A 17,361-nucleotide genomic window follows, 5' to 3' on the forward strand; every position below is an offset into this window, starting at 1 on the left:
ACACACACACACACACACACACACACACACACACACACACACACACACACACACACACACACAGGAAGTTGAGACTGACCATGAAGAACTGGCAGAGGGTAATGTGGGGAAAGATGTTGTGTGCCTTGTTCTTGCCACAAGACAGGCGGGACTGCTTCCAGAAGTGCGTGAGCTGCTGGAGCAGTGGCCCACTTGGTCGCAGATATAACACATACTCTCTGGGTAGAGGGTCATCCAGGAAGGGGTCATCGACATGGGAAAAGAGCCTGGAGTGACCAAGATCACGTCAAGTGGAAAGAGGGAGAAAAAAAAGCTGTGATAATGGAAGATAAAAAGGAAGGAGCAGCTAATGTCCAGCAGAGGGCAGCGATGGTTGTAAATGCAATCTGACGTGTCAATAAAATGTTACATTAGGTCAGCATATTTTTGCCATGTCAAGAATATCCATTTGATTTCCTGTTAAGCAATAACAACAGGGAGCGTAAATATGAGTGTGCGCATGTGTTGCTCTCACCAGTCACAAGCCGCCTGGACGTTTTTCCCTCCTGTCGAAACCAGAGCTTTTAGGCTGCAAAACAGGAAGAGAAAGCAAGAGGGGGAGATCAAAGCACAGCCACACAAATCAATACTTTCTCTTCCGGACTGTATTTATTAGGAAGAGACTGCTGCGTCTCCGTGTGACTGTGAACAAAGAACAAACATCCAGAGAGACCAGTAAAAAGACAGCAAGCACACAATGATTCTTTCATTATTCATACCAGAGGTTCATGAAACACTCTGACTTGAAGCAGCTAGCTTCTTTGCTAAGAACTAAGAATGCATTAGGACAGTCTGGTTCTATCATCAGTTAGGTGTGGCCACCTACAGGGAGATGCATCTCCCTGTGTTAGTGTTAACTGAGGTCGAACTTGAAGCCGAGCACACTCGAGTACGGTAACAACACATTCAAATCACTCGTCTCATTGCTTAAAAATGTAGGCCAACAAAACCCCTGTGTCACGATACCAAGATCTGCTATAAATGACAGATAAAATAACGCCTTTGGTTCTAAAATGATATAAAATGAACGGTTCCTACCACAAGATTTATCTGTGTCATTTTATACTCTAATTTCTTTCTTTTTTTCCTGAAACAGAGAGCTGATTGAATGATTACTCTCGAGTGTTCAAAATCTAATTAGCATCTTTTTATAAAAGCTCTGTTATCGCAGGCTGCCTCTGAAGGGATTTGCTGATTCAAGGAGGTTTCTTCAGCTCTTAGAGGACTAACACAGATTATATCTGCAAGAGACGGTAATTTAGAAGGTTCAGAGCACACACGCACTGCAAATCTTTGGTGCACTGTAGCATAAACTTTGCTGTTTTGTCGAATATATCTTATGCTTGGTATTACAGCCTGTAAGAGCTGGATTCCTGATAAACGAGTAAAGAAAGGAAGTAGACAGTTTCATGTTTAAACAACAGGGAATTCATGTTAAGTAACTGCACGTTGCTTTGTAGCATTTAAGCTTTAAAGCTCAGCTACAAGCCACCCAACTCCATCTCCTTTGAGCTTTGTAGGGTGCTTGAAAATAAAGCAGAACTCTGAGTCTGTTTATCTCTCATTCATTGCAACAGATAACCCTAAAAGCAAAACCTTCAAAATAATGTCACATTTTTCTAAATGATATCTCTATTCTCACATAAGAGAGCTTTGCTTGTTGGTACTCTTAATGGCAGATCTAATGAGCCATAAAATGAACAAGGGGTCGTATTCTGCATCATTGTATGGTCACTATTTGTCTGAATTTATAGCGTGATGCGGACAGAGGTCATTGTGCCGCCCTGATGTTCGAACTCAATGAGCTATTTTTAAATTTGTCCCAGTGAGAGGGTCCTAGATACGGCGAAATCCCCCAACCCTGGGGCAGCGCGCACTGAAAGAGCACAGCGTGCACGCTGAGAGCGTCAAGCCTACAGGATCCTAACAGATGGCTCACACAGATCTACATAAAGACTTGAGTTATATATCAGCTACAGTGAGAGTCAAAAAATTTGGTTAGTCTATGGTTAATCTATTATTTATGCTATTTCAGAACTACACCACCACTGTAAGGAGGAGGTTTTAAGAAAGAGAGTCAGTTGTCCTTTTCAAAAGATTCCACCTGGTTCTGTGCGGAGGAGGAAAAGAAGGGGATTTTCTCTCAGAAGGCATGATGGGATTACATGCAGATGTGACTGAGACGTCACAAAATCCAATCCAGGCTGGAACATTGGATTCTTGCTTCTTATCTCCCTGGTATTTTATGAGAGTGAACCCTTGCGATATTAAATAATAGTAATGCTCTTAGTGCGGAGTCACAGAGCAAACTGATGCAATGGCACTTGAATTTAATCTTCCTTTTTTTTTAAAGCTTTTCAAAGGAGAAGAACCCCCGATCCATGTATAAACAATAACACACCATCAAGCAGGATGGTGTTGCCGTTTTTTATTCATCTGTGTGGCACAGATTTTTAAAAAGGGCAATGTTTTAAACAAAAGATTTTTTTGTATGTGTGTATTTTGAAAATGTAACGCACAAGATTGGAGTTTAAGCTTAAGCTTTTCGTGGATCAGTCCACGTGAAAAGGACATCGTTACCGACTCTGGCAACACTTCAAAGTAAAAACATCGAGGCTGACACGTTTGATCAAATCATACGTTTCAGCTAACAGCCGATTCAGAAATATGTCTGCCTGAAACTTGTCGATTTTTCCTCCTTTATTAAATCCATAAATAAAATTCTTGAGATTTCCGAATGTCTTTTGTGAGAGTGTCCTCGACTGAAGTAGGTAACAGTAACCGAGCAGGTTTTTTCATGCCTGGAGAAACAGAGGAGCCTCTTCCTGTGAGGAAGCCGTGCTAAATACCACCAGGCTTGCTTCGTTGCAGCATGTTTCACTGTGGTTTGTGCTGTGTTTTTTTTTTTTTTTGCTACCATTTTTCTTCATGATTGTGCTTGATGGCTCACTTTGGAATCGTTATACAGGTGGCCAGAGTATTCACACTCAAACCTCTAGTGTGACTCCTCTGGTGGAACTTGTTAAAACTTGTAAGTGTAATGTTCTCACGATGAGCTCTTCCATGCATAGTTCCCTTAGAAAAGAATATCTTTATATTAAGATACTGATTAAGCAAGAAATCACATGCATGTGATGTATTCCTTCGCCAGAAGTTTAATAAAGAAGGTAATCTTTCCACAATTTTTAACGCTCATATTGGAATATTATAATCAACTGCTCCACATTTTGAAAATGAAATATCCTCATACTAAATTATAAATGTAGCAATACTTTTTTCAAAACCCCACTTTCAAATTTGGTGCCTTCTTTATTAAACTTTCCCACATTTCTAATAGTTTTGGAAAAAGAAATGAGCTGATTTAAGTATGCATTGTTCTTGGTATTTCTTGCAATCATTTCCAAGCTGTGGTGAGGCCGTTTTCAGAAATATCTTTAACTTTTTTAAAGCCTTACTTTCATGGTCTGATTTTGACTGACATGCGGGACCACAAGGAAGTCGTAGTACACCAACAGACATGCTTAAAGGTGTCATGTATACTTTCGCCACCGCAAATTCCTACATGCCTGTCTGCATTTCATAATCTAACCTCAGACGAGTGCCTACTTTACAGAGTGGTTATGACTGATAACAAGAACTAGGCGTCGCACAACCCATGTAGATCATATCAGTGTAGATATTTGGATGCAGTCTTGGTAAAAAGAGAGTACATTTCGAAGGTTTTCTAATAAGGACAAACACCTCATACTGGTTGTCAAGCACAGTGGTGGAGGTGTGATGATTTCAGCTTGTTTTTCAGTAAAAGCACCTTAGCACCTCGCAGCCGTTGAGTCGACCACGAAGTCGTCTGTATGGCAAAATGTTACAGAGTCAGCTGAACTAAAGCGACGCTGGAAAGAAGAGTGGGTCAAACATCCTCCACAACAATGTGAGAGACTGAGACAGTCATACAGTTATCCGGTCGTTAAGTGATGACATGATGAATCCTACTTCCCGGCCTAAAATAGCTGTGTCGCGTAGCACATCATTATATACCAGCTAGCCCAACTTCAGTAACCCTACAAACGTCACTGCTGTTTAGTTTTCTGTCTTCATTTATGTTGGAAGTGATAACAGAGCTGTACGTTTTAATTTGTTTCCAAAACCCGGCAGTCAGGACATGCTATATTGTATTTAGATAGAAGCTAGCGAGCTAACTCCCTGCTAACTTCTAACTCCGTTGAATGTCATAAATTCCGTTTTCATGGATGCCTAGATGTTAAACTCACCTGGGAGAGCAGAACGCTGATCATTTTATTAAAGATGAAAGACTTTAGACAGTTTTTCAACTCTCAGTAATGCCATAGTGATCGTTTGATATATGGACCTGCAGCGGAGTTTAGGCCCAGACACGGCTAGTGACGTCAGACTTAACGACTGGATTGGTGCTAAAGGCGAATCTATAAGTTAAATAAATAATATAATGGTTACATTTAACTAATTTTAAGACCAAGTGAGGACAAGATGTAGAGTCTTGACAGACAGAATATTGTCCATTTTTTTCATTAAAAATAAATATACGCACCTTAACCACTTTAGAGTAGAATGATAAATAAAGACAACACTGCCATAAGTACAGAAAACAAAATAGTTGAACCAGTTATTCCAGCCTTCACTTACTAAAAATGTTAAATGCCAAAAAAGGCAAAGACTTTTTGACTATAGCGGTCGATGCGTTTTCTTTTACCATGAATTAATTCCATGTTTCAAATGGTTTTTCTATGTCGTTCCAGTATACATATTTGTTAGTGAACGCACTCTGGATTAGTAATAGTTTCTGTCACGCGGAAGTATAAGAGAAAGTGACTATTATTGAATGGAGCTTTAACTTAATTTGCACATGCACCACGGCTGCACGCAATACAGAAAACAGCTTTTCATGGCAGCCACACATGGCAACTGTGTTTAGTTCCTGTTTCCACATTTAAGCCCACTTCAGATAAAGTGTTGTGTTGCGTGTTAAAACAGCAGTGTTTCTGGTTTTTCACACGTGTAAACATACAGCGGACTGTTTATTACAGCTGAACTGGATATTTTTCCATGCAGGTTAGCTACATAAATTTCCAAAGAAGTAGCAAACCACAAATGAAGAACAGAAGTTAAAAAAAGAAGCATATCAACACATCTTAGGACACACACAAATGTGTTAAATGCTCCCAGGGGCCCCTCCTGACTTCACTCAATAGGCAAATGAACATTTCCTGTTTACAAGCCACACAGTTTTTGCCACTTATTACAGCCACAGGGCTGAGAGGACTGATGCTGCTAAAACCAGACTGCAGCCTGAGGAAAGCCCCCATCAGGAGAGGAAAGGGGCTCCCCTTCGGCCAATCTAGCAGACTATGCAAATGGGTGGTAAGCCCACGCCAGACATGAGGCCGGAACAGCTGATTCATCATTATAGTTCACGATACATTGCCTACAAGTATCCTTATACACAACAAGGCTGATGCGTTCATGCCAACAAAGCAATAATGCTCACCGACTAAACATTTCCATTATGTAGGTTTATTGTATATGTTGAAAGAGATGCTTTATGGCATTTTGTTTCCTTAGAGTTAGTGACACTAAGCCAGCTATCTGTGGTAGGATTATAAAAAGGTCCTTGCAAAATTTTCTATCAAGAGATCCATCTCTGACCCTGAAAAGTTTGAAAATCCCACTATTAAACTAGCCACATCTTTGAGGTCAATTTACTTTGCACAAAAAGTGGAAGCAGCGCAAAGTTGTAAGCACACTAATGTTTAGACATTTGCCTGCTAACACCTCTACAGCTAATTTGTTTTATCTTGTCTGTTTAATCTACTAGTAGATGCCCGTGCATCAGTGTTGTTTGGCCTGTTTGTTCTGTTGAAATGGCTTGAAATGAAAACAATATGATGCTTTTATAAGGTGCTGTAGGTGCATAACCGCAACAAATAGATATTTTAAGCCATTGCTAGGCAGTTGTTAGGCAACATGATGACATTATAACATGACATAAAGATATATTGGTAGCTAACTGGTTCTCAACATAATATATTGTGTAGAAGCCAGGTTATATATGATAAATGATATTTCAAGTTTTAATGACACTTTCTTTAGTTTTACGGCATCTCAGCTTGTGAGTGTTTGTAGTGTTTGTGTTTGCAAACTAGAGGTGACCGCAGCAATCTGCTAGGAACCGCTAGTGTGAATGTATCTGACCATACAATCAGAAACAGACTTCATGAGGGTGGCCCGAGGACTCAGCGTCCTCTAGCGGGCCCTGTCCTCACTGCCCAGCACTGTGGAGTCCAACTGGCGTTTGTCATGAAATGCCAGGATTGGCAGGTCCACTTGCACCCTGTGCTTTTCAAAGATGAGAGCAGGTTCACCCTGAGCACATGGACAGGATCTGGACAAGCCATGTAGAAAATTATACTGCCTCTAACATCACACGACTGGTTTGGTGGTGGGTCACAGACCTCTACAGGCTAGGCAACGGCACCGTGGCAGCCATTAGGTTTTGAATTGCAGCAAATACATTTCAGCAAAATAATAATAATAATAATAATAGATTGCATTTATACAGCGCTTTTCGAGACCCTCAAAGCGCTTTACAATTCCACTATTCATTCACTCTCACATTCACACACTGGTGGAGGCAAGCTACAGTTGTAGCCACAGCTGCCCGGGGACAGACTGACAGAAGCGAGGCTGCCATATCGCGCCATCGGCCCCTCTGGCCAACACCAGTAGGCGGCAGGTGAAGGGTCTTGCCCAAGGACACAACGACCAAGACAGAGAGAGCAGGTGATTGAACCGGTTACAAGATGAGCTTCCCAACCCCCTGAACCACGGTCGCCCCTAACCCGCCTAACCTCACTTTTTTTTCAGGGCGTCTTTGAATTCAGTCCTCTCTAAGTTGATCATTTTCATTTCCATCAAACGTGTTCCTAAAACATTACGTAGTTCATATCAGTATAGATATCCAGCATGATCACTTTCCCACTGAGATCTGATGATTTTTTTGAGCAATTTATTAAAATACCAATTCTGATTTTCCTAAATCTTGCCCCTTACAAATACTCTCAATATTTAAGTAATTAAAAAGACAAACACAAAAACTAAAAATATTGAAAACTAAACAAAAACTAGCTTTTTCAAATAATAAAAACTGAAGTGCAATAAGGAAACTAAGTGAAACTAAACTGAATTAAAACAAAAACTCAATACTGAAAGAAAATTAAGAAATAAATTTAGAGAATACATAAATATATATACTTTGATCTCTTGGTGTTGTACATTCAGAGCTTTCTTTAGAGCTATCAAAGCAACATTTCAGTATCACCCCTCTAACCGTACACTGCTTGCCGTACAAAGCAAGCAGTGTACGGCCCGTGACATGGGCCTCTACTCTTCATTATTTCCACACAATCGACACATCAAATCCACAAGATCTGACGGAGAAAGTCAGAGATTGACACCAGTTAATGAACTGTGAGCCGTTTGTGTTACTAAAGTTAATGTTTAGTCGCTCGCTGAGCTTTGCCGTTTGAGCAATTGATCAGAAATGCTTCTAAAACAACTAAAACAAAGTGTGCTGTTTTAGCATGCTATTTTTAGTGCCCCGTGACGTCAGTGAAATGAGTGCACAGGGCAAATGTTTCACTAAGAATATGTGAGGCTCGGTGCCAAAATTGTGACGCATAGCACAGCATTCATCAAAAGTCCGCGGATGTGTCATGCAAAGCAAAGCAAAACAGCAAATGTTCAAGAGTTGCAGTTGGCACGCACATGGATGCTTTCTGAAAGCTAAAATCAGGATCTTTATTCTAGTTTGGGGGGTTTTTGGGGTTAAATTACACCTGAAAATTTTGTTTCCAGGTCTCAAAGGTCAGATTAAAATTGGCCTGTCGACAGGTTAACAAATAAAAGCTTAATCTAAATAGAGTTTTTAACTGTTTACATTTCCTAAAGTTTTGCATTTGTCTACTGAGAAAAAAAGTACAGCAACTCAAGAGGTATAAAAGGCTTTTACAATGCAGAAGAGACGTGCGAATCCCCTGCGTCAGCCACCCTTCAACCCTCAAACGAGCACACTCTAAAGGTCACAAGCCACTTCCGGAAATGGGCGACTTCCTCTTGGCCGTCTGCAATGCAAGCTCAGAGTTTGTTACTGCAAGCAGCCACTAACACGTCTGATGTACTCGTGAGCTACACTGAGTGACTGCTGTAAGATTTCCTCAGTTAAACTTAAACGGTTCCTCATTGATGCCTTTGGTGCGTGTTACACAGGAGTAAAGTTAATGCATGTAGCTGCTATGGTTGAGGCGGGAGTTATGAAACCGATGCAGGCAAGAGAACAGTGTCCCACACCGACTTCCTCTTAAACAAACAAAAGCCTTTACAGACAGAAAGAACAGAAACAAAGACAGAAACGACAAATTTACCACATATTATGCTATCTGAGCATAGATACGTTAGAGCGCAGCAACCGCAGTGCCATCGCCCTCTTCACTTTAGACACACTGTCGGAAACCAACAGACATGGCAGTGCCTGAAGATAATTGCACGTGTTAAGGAATACAAAACAGAGGCTTTTGGTCAGCATTTTATCAGGGTTTATACTGGAGCTCAGAAGGGCTGCATTCTATTTCACAATCAACACCAGATTTAGGCCAAATAAACAAATGAAGGGCACATTTATGGCATTTATTATGCTAAACTGCCAGATATTAGACAGACCCAGCCTTTCAAAAGCAGCAATTTTCTTAGAACTTGTGTTTAGTTATGATGTTATATTTTCTAATACGCCACTTATTAAAACCTGATCACCCGATTACCCCATAACATATATTTTTATTTCAGATTTTGGATTCTGTGTGACAATCCTGGATGCACGAGAGTTTATGTGACTTTTGGGATGAAGCACAGACCTTCTGACTGAGAAGTGGTCATGCTGCATAATGTATTACAAAAGCCTTCACCACTTCTAATTTGTCTACATCCTGTTAGCATGAAAGTAAAAGTGAGCAAAAGGGTGTCTAAATATTTTGTTACGGTTCGGCGTTGGCAGTGTATTGTGTTTACTCTTTTAATTCCCCGCTTTGCTCTTTGTTCCTGCGGTTCTTGTTCTGGTGCATTGTGGTCATCAGCTTCACGCTTCAGTTGCTCCAAACTGCCACAATAAACACTGAGGTAAGGCATTTTAACGAATTAGTATGCTGGCTCATATCCTAATTTGTTTCTATTTCAGTCACATTTTTTTTCTTACAGCTGCTTCAAGCCAGGTCTGTGCTTCATGCATGGCTGACATGAAGAAGCCGCAGACACCCTGTCTGTTTCTCGTAGTTTCTCTTAACATAGTTCATCATTTGTTTAAATCAAGAGCTTAATTCCTCTCTTGACTTTCTCACGAGCTGTAAAACTGCGCCTAAATCTGCCATCGGCACAGGTACCTACAGTCAGCCGATACCATAGTTATGTCAAATTTAGCCTCAGGTAATACACTGCTCTGACGTTACACACTTATTGATAATTGGAGGTCAGAGAAAAGTCAGGATCCAAGTCAGGACAGAGGAAGGAAGACAGAAGGAAGCAACTGCCTTACTGATAAAGTATAGCAGGCCGGAGAATACTGGGGATATAAACTCATGGCAAAAGTTAATATTTAACTACGGTGGCAGTAATGCAAGCAAATGCTTTATCAAGGAATTTCACAGAACATATTGTTTACAAAATATCTATCATTATACAGACCATACCTGGAAGTGGCCAGAAGCTTGGATATAACATCACAACAAAAGATCACCAAAAGTCCAGAAGATGGCTCAGTGTAGCTTCAAAAACAAAACGGTAGTTCTAGCCCGATACTCACAGTCGCTCCATATTTTTGGACACAAATTTCTGTTTCATGTGCAGAATTTGTTTACCCTTAAGGTGTTGACGTGGTAAACAAAGATATTGCATTTACAGCTATTTTTGCACGCACTTCCTCCCCCCACACTATAATGTAAAAAGACTCAGTTTAAGATCTTGTTGAGGATCCTTTGCACGATGTCTGGAGTCTGTGGACCTCACCAGAGATTCTTTCTTTGTCATGCTTTGCAGGCCTTTGCTGCAGCTGTGTGTAGCTATTCTTTATTTGTACTTCTGCCTTCACTTTTGCATTCAGTACGTGGAATACATGCTCGACTGGCCAAGTCAGTCAAGTGATCGGCTTGGCCATTTTCGGCTCAGTAATGGCCTTTCTGTTCTTGAGGCTGATGAGTGTTTTGCGCCTTGAAATCTCTACGTTTTTCTCTCTTGAAGTCTTCTCTTTGCAGAGGGATTAGTTAATGATGAGCCTACATAATGGAGAGTTTCAGCACTTTTCTTTACCATAGAAAAGATGCTGTGATCATACACCAGTTGTCTTCAGTAGAGGTCCAGCCCTTTACGTCGCTCACTATGGCATAGATTTTATTTAAAATAAAATTATATTTGCCATTTTTATTTTCTAGAAAAGAAAAACTACCCATAGTCATATAACTCTACTTAATTATAATCTTAATCTAAAGCTAAAATACCAAATATTTGGTCAAGTATCCAAATAAAAGGAGCTTAACTCTATCTCATGTCCTCGGTCTTTTATTATGGCAAGTCTGTGTTGTAAGGCTCAGTTTTCCAACCGTCTTCCAACCATCTGACACCATTATCGCAGAGAAAGAGAGACCACTGTCCGTCCATGTCCTATCTGATTACACAAGCCAGTTCCTGGATGACTCAGCAGACCCCTCGCTGCCCAATTAAAACAGAAAGCCCAATTCTCCGTGTTCGTGTATGCGTGTGTGTACATGATTCATGCTCCCTACTCCCTGAAAAAAAAAAAAAAGAACTCTAGCACAATGAAGCTGCTGTTCGCTCGAGCCATGACTGATAACTGATTTTCCTATTAGTACCTCTCCCTCTCACAATACCAACTGGGAGAGAAGCTGACAACAAAACCTAATAAGCAGATGTTTATTTTTGATATTTTACAGCAACGTGTCTGGCGTGGTCGTCAGAGTAGATTCTGTCCGTTTGAAACACATCTGCAGAACACAGATAACTTTTAAGTGAATCGAACTACAGCCCCCAAATGTCTTAATCGTGGATTTCTCCGTTTCTGACACGAGTATTTCATTTAGAGAGGGTTACTGCAAAGCTGTCTGTGGTACAGAGACAACACTGGGACGTATTGCATTATCGCTTGATAAAGCAGACGTGACAAGCGTGTCCGAAAGCAGTTGCCTGTTTACACATCGATCAGATACAGAGCGACATTATCGCCTCATCTTTTACGTCTTTAATGTTCCACTTAGAGAAAAAAACAAATAGCTTTGTGTGCAGTTATTTCAAGACCAGAAAATGGTTAGTAAAACCTGTGCATATTTGATTCCCTAAAAATAAAATGGGATAAAGAACCGCAAGCAGTCACACATGTAATTAGGCTCCAAAAATATAAAAATGTCATGTTATATTTTGGTATCACTAGTCATATAAGTAAAAAAGGAGCCTCACACTTCATGAAGCTTTCTAGTGTTGCACAAAACACCTTTTATGTTTGTTTTCTAATATCATAAATAGGCCAGAGAGGCCAGACAGCCTTGAAGGCAGTGGCTCCTAATAATCCTGCTCCATTATGAATGTAATAGCCTCAATCAAATCAAAGTGTATCAGTCTGTCATCAATAATAGAAGCGAGCCCTGGCAAACAGGTTGCTCTGTCTGCATCGGTTCTTTGTGCAGAACGAGTGAGAGCTTCAGCCTGGAGCGATCAAAGCCGGGACGACCTCAGCCAGTTTTGCAGACGATAAAAAGGCTTAATTTTGGAGACGCTGCATTTTAAACAAAAGCGAAAGACTGTTCAACACTTTCGGCCTACTTGCAAAACTCTGCCAACTGTCACTGCTAAATTCTGACTACTTGTTCTAAATGGTCAGACAGTTTTCTATCTGTACGATGCAGACGGCAAAACAAGCATCAGAGCTCGACGTTAATCGCGGCGCTCTCAGGTAATTCACTTTTGTCTGCTGTGGCAGTCATTTCAGCTTTCTTTTGATACCTGGGGAGAGGCTGAACATACAGAAAGGCTTTTGTGTGAGAAGATGAGGCTGCTGAAATATATGTAATGTGGGAGTCAACGGCAGAGCGAGCAATGAGAGACACTATGATTGCAGATTATGTGATTATGTGGAGTTTGCGCAGCGAGAGGAGGCTGAGATGTAAAAACCGAGCTCTGTGCAGAACTTCAAATTTGACACCTCTTCAGTATGTCGGGTTACACAAACCACATCATGTTTGATAAAACGCTCCTTTGCCCACAGGCTCGAGTGAAATAAAAGGCTCAGCGACAGAAATGTTCATAACTTTACTCACTAACAAAGCTGCGCATCCATTTTTTAAACTTCTCTTCTTTCCTGGTTTCAATAAACACATCCTTCTTTTGATTAACCCTCATTTTTTTTAATAAGAAAATGTGTTATTTATATGATTTTTTTTTGAGGGGGGGAGGGCGGGGGTGCAATAGTAGTAAGCAGATCACACATTGTCATTTTCCAGTATAATTACATAATCCACAGACTACAATCACAAGCCAGTACTGCTTGTTTCCTGGCAACTTCTTTGCTCAGGGATGAATGAAAAGAAGTATTGAGAGGCACATCCAGGACAGGCCCAGGGGGTCAGCTTCTCATTGAAAAAAAAAAACAAAAGCAAAAAAAAAAGACTGCCTCAGACAGCACTAAACATCTCCTGTCATTTTTTATTACCCTAGCAGTGGGAAGAAGACCAAACAACACACGGACAGGTGCGTGCACAGCAGCACTGAGGTACTTGGGTTTGCTGGGGAGGCAACACTTGAGCTTAAGTCATTGTTGCTGTCTTTTTTAGCTGAGATTGAGTAGCTTGCGTTCATATTGTTGGACTAAATACTTTCTGCAGCACCGCAGAAAGAAAAGAAAAAAAGTAACGCATGGCACAATAGATAAGCCGAAATCCTACTGTGTAAAGCTGCTGTAGCATTTTTCTTTACGGGAGTCATCTGAGAAGACCCCACGGGCGATAATATGTATCAATAAACACGCACAGCTGAGCAGACTCGCTGCCTCTCCTTCCAGCTGCAGAGATGCTGCTGATGTTGACGCCGAAAGGCAGATAAAGGAAAACTTTGACAGGCTGCTGATGGTCAGCTCTACAGCGTTTAATGGTGTGAGCAGTGTGTGAAGCTGCGTATACTCACGCCCTGGTCTTGGGGAAGCCCATGGACAGCAGTACGTCCAGAGTGGACCCATGTTTGATGGTGTTCGGCCGGTTCTGGCGCTGTCTCCGCGGGGTCACTTTGGCATACAGTTCCTCTTTAGCTGCCATAACTCACTGCTCCATCGGTACGTCAGGTCCACCCCTCCTCCGATGTACTGTCATTTGTTGGAAGTAATAGATGTGTATAGATATAGATAGACCGATGGGTGTAGAGAGTAAACCAGAAGAAGAAAGGAAGAGGCGAGCTATTTAAAGCAGGCTGCCCCGGCTGAAGAGGAAGCGCGTAGAAATCACGAAACAGTGCGGGGAAGCGAGCATGGTGAGACTTGGTCTAAACGCACTTAGCTTGTCAAGCTGCCTCCTGACGGACTCGCACATGAACTCAACAGCAGGGGGCTCAGCCATGGAAAGTCACTTCTGCGCTGTCAGCCGTGCCCCCGATCCACATTCGCCGAGCGCGGAGGCGAAAGTGTCTGACTCCCGCTCGCTGTTCGCATCCGGTGCTCTCGAGTGAGAAAGTCAGCCTTTCCACGCCGAAACGATGTCTTATTTATGAATGAATCCCGGAGCGAGGGGAAGGCTCAGCCTGTAAACGGTCGCAGGTCTGACTGCGCGGCCCCTCTCTCTCAGTTAAAGGGGCATACGCTTGTTTGTGAGAGGACAGGAAAGCTGTTATAAACGGAACCAGGGTGAAACTAAAAGTAAAGCACACTCCTCTGCTTATATACGTGTGCGATGAAAGTAATGAGATTACTTGAGAAAGGGTGATGTAAAGAGCCGAGGTACGGCTGGATGGTGGAAAAAGTTGGTCACACTTCCTGTCTGCGAAAGTCTGTGTCGACACTACTCCGCATGCGCAGTGCACGGCAACGGGGATCCGAGCACCATCAGTTGCCACAGTAACCCGCTCAATTTGCCCTACATTACTACGTGAAATATAGGTACTTCTAACTCTTACGGATCGCGGTGATGTGTGAATTCCTCCTGCAGTTAAGTGAATGGTTTTTGTCATTTTAAAATGTATCTGTGTAGACAATAGCACAACTTGTTTTAATGGTAGCTTTATTTTCTTTCATATTGACAGCTGTAGCGTTTCAGCTTGTGTGTGAGGTACACTTTTAAAGGAGAAAATAGAGCAAAGAACTGCAATAAAAATAGATAATCATGATAATAAGTAGTACCCCATCGTGTTTGAAACGAAGCATTAATTTTTAAACTCATCTGCATGACTATGATTATATATTTGTGCACGTGTGGCCATGTATTGAAAATGAAGGGCGACATGTCTCATACAGCTCAATGGACAAAAATGTTTACTTCTTATTCAGTCCACTGCCCATCGTGTCCATCACACATACTTAGCAGTAGGCATATTTTTCCATACATCCCAATAGTTATAAATTGAAACAACAGTTAAAACTTCAGAATTATAACAAAAATGTTTTACGATGACCTGGATTCCTCGCTCCATACTCAAAGCTGACGGGCAGCATTTGCTTTGGATTGTTGCTTGGTGTGGACGCTACTCAAAAACCAAAAGGAACACTTTTTAATCAAAGTGTTGGATTAAATTAGTTAAACCTACTGTATGTGGTCAGGGAAATAACAGAGAGGGTTCTTAGTTAGTCCTATGTCCTCTAGGTGGCCCTGTGCTCACTGCTGAGCCCCTTGGAGCCTGATTGGCATTTGCCATAGAATACCAGAAATTGAAAGTACAACACTTTTGCCTTGTGCTTTTCACACATGTAAAGAGGTGACAGACATGAAAGGGTCTGGACAAGCTGTGGAAAATGCTATGCTGCCTGCACCATCGCTCAGCACGACCGGTTTTGTGGTAGGTCAGTGATGGTCTTGAGAGGCATGTCCATGGATGGAAGCAAAGGCCGCTACAGATTAGGCAACGGCACCCTGATTACCAGTAAGTATCGGGTTGAAATCTGTGGACCCACTGTAAGACCCTACGTTGGTTCAGTTGTTCCTGGGTTCCTCCTGAGTCCACAACAATGCTGGGCCTTATGTGGTGAGAGTATGCAGGCAGTTGCTGGAGGATGAAAGAATTAATACATTGACAGGTCCCATGTTCGCCTGATCTAAATCCAGCTGAACTCCTCTGGGACATTACGTTTCTGTCTATCTAATGCCACCAGGTTGCACCTTAGACTGTCCAGTCTAACTCCTGAGTACAATTCTAAGTTGCTACAGTGAAATTTTAGTAAAATGTACTTTTAATTTTAAGAGTATCTTTGAATTCAGCCCTCTGTAGGTTGATCCTTTCGTTCCTAACACATTACCCAATCTATATTAAAATAGAAATCCAGCATGATTTTCCCCCACACATATGATATAAAGTGTTCCTTTATTTATTTTTTGAGAAGGGTATAATGAACTTTCCCCAGTTTCAAAAATAAAAGTGCTGTTCCACTGTCATTTTAGTCTATACATGGCAGACAAAAAAAATCTAACATGCGGCAATAGGCTTATAAGGAATTGATGTACATGTGCTTTAACTTTATTGGATCAGCATGTATTTGCAAGTACAACTAATTTTTATAAAAAGAGCAGTATTTATAGGGTCAGTGAGGGTTGGTTAGTCAAACAGTCAGTCTGTAGATGACACAAAAGCTAAATATTACCCTTCCAAGACAAATGTAGACCTATTTTAAAAGAGTTTATTATAAATAAGCACACAGAAAAATTATACACCTATACAAAAAGGACAAAACAACATCCACTTAAATATCGAATGCCATCAATATATACTTGGATCTCATCACACCACTATCTAAATGTTAGCGTCCAGAGGTATACAGCATTTCATTAAGATATGTTGTGTGAAAATTGAATGTGTCAGAAGCAAGTAGATCCAAGGCATTGACTTCATACAACCTTCTCCATGAATCCTATTCACAAAGTAAACTTTTACCCCTTTTCCACTAACAGGAAACCGGTTCAGTACTGGCTGTACACCTAATCTTGAAGCCTTCAGAGCATTCTAGCCAAAAATAAACTGGTTGGGACCTGACAGTCGGTCCCTTGTTGGAATAAAATGGATGTTAAGTTTTTCCAGTGTGAATCATGGTGAAATCGGTGGGTGTGCTAGCTTACTGCTAATACTGCTTTAGGGTTGCGCACTCTCAGCATTAAGTCTCACCCTTCCTAAACAGGCTCTATGCCAAATAAGTGGAAGCCTTTTTACTAAGCAGGAAAGGCATATTCTCTCACACTCACACTCACACACACACACACAAACATCACAAGGAATGTAACAGTTCATGACTTTAGTTGCCAAAGGCGCACAGACGCAGACACATACCCTCTAAAATAAACTGAAGTCATTATGTGAATTTGGAAACAGTATTGAACCATTTTCCTGCAGTGAAAGGGGTATAAGAGTGACCATTTAATCCCAAGAAGCTATCCAAATTTTAAAATTAGTTTTATTTACAAAGAAAGAGAGAAAAAAAATTATCATGTACATTACATCAGATCTGTGGTTGGAAAAAGAAGAAATTAAAAAAAAAAAAACAAAAGCAGGAAAAACAAAAAAATAAAACACCTTTAAAAACGTGGCCGTGATATTGAGGCTCTGTTAACATTTCAGCTAACCCACAAAGACCGATAAGAGAGTTGTGCTAGCGGAAATGAATGTGATGGGACAGCAAATATAATAAATGCAGCAATATACGTCTGTCCTCAATGTAAAGATAACAAATAAATATATTTATTCATTTACTGCTGCTGGTGGTGGTGTAGGGGTACTCTAACCTTGTTTTCACAAGTAAGCGCATATCTTTAAAATCTTGTTCTTCATAAGACAGAAGATTAAAAAGCACACAGAAAAGCACACATCGGTGAGGAGCAGAAAATTGGTCTCTGCTGAAAATAGGTCACTAGTGACCACAGTTCATTTCAGTAAAGATAGATACAGTACAAGGTTCATTAGTTATCTATTTCCTTATTTCCTGTAGGGTGTTGCTGCATGAACCTCACGTGTTGATGCATTTGACAGACTACTGTAGCTGGCTCAGGTTAAAAAAAA

General features: G+C 41.0%; 1 protein-coding gene across 1 annotated transcript in view; it reads right to left on the minus strand.

Annotated features, from left to right (window-relative positions):
* ubash3ba (ubiquitin associated and SH3 domain containing Ba) overlaps positions 1–14,164 on the minus strand; it is a 20,564-nt gene extending 6,400 nt beyond the window's left edge. The window contains exons 1-3 of the mRNA XM_005735519.2: positions 13,303–14,164; positions 515–568; positions 80–266 (exon numbers count right to left, since the gene is read on the minus strand). Coding sequence (XP_005735576.1) covers positions 80–266; positions 515–568; positions 13,303–13,430 — 369 coding nt within the window. The 5' untranslated portion in view covers positions 13,431–14,164. The remainder of the gene's footprint in view (positions 1–79; positions 267–514; positions 569–13,302) is intronic.
* Between the last annotated feature and the right edge of the window lie 3,197 nt (positions 14,165–17,361).

Source organism: Pundamilia nyererei, unplaced genomic scaffold, assembly GCF_000239375.1.
Source record: "Pundamilia nyererei isolate P.nyererei 1_Seehausen unplaced genomic scaffold, PunNye1.0 scaffold00064, whole genome shotgun sequence".
NCBI lineage: Eukaryota > Metazoa > Chordata > Actinopteri > Cichliformes > Cichlidae > Pundamilia > Pundamilia nyererei.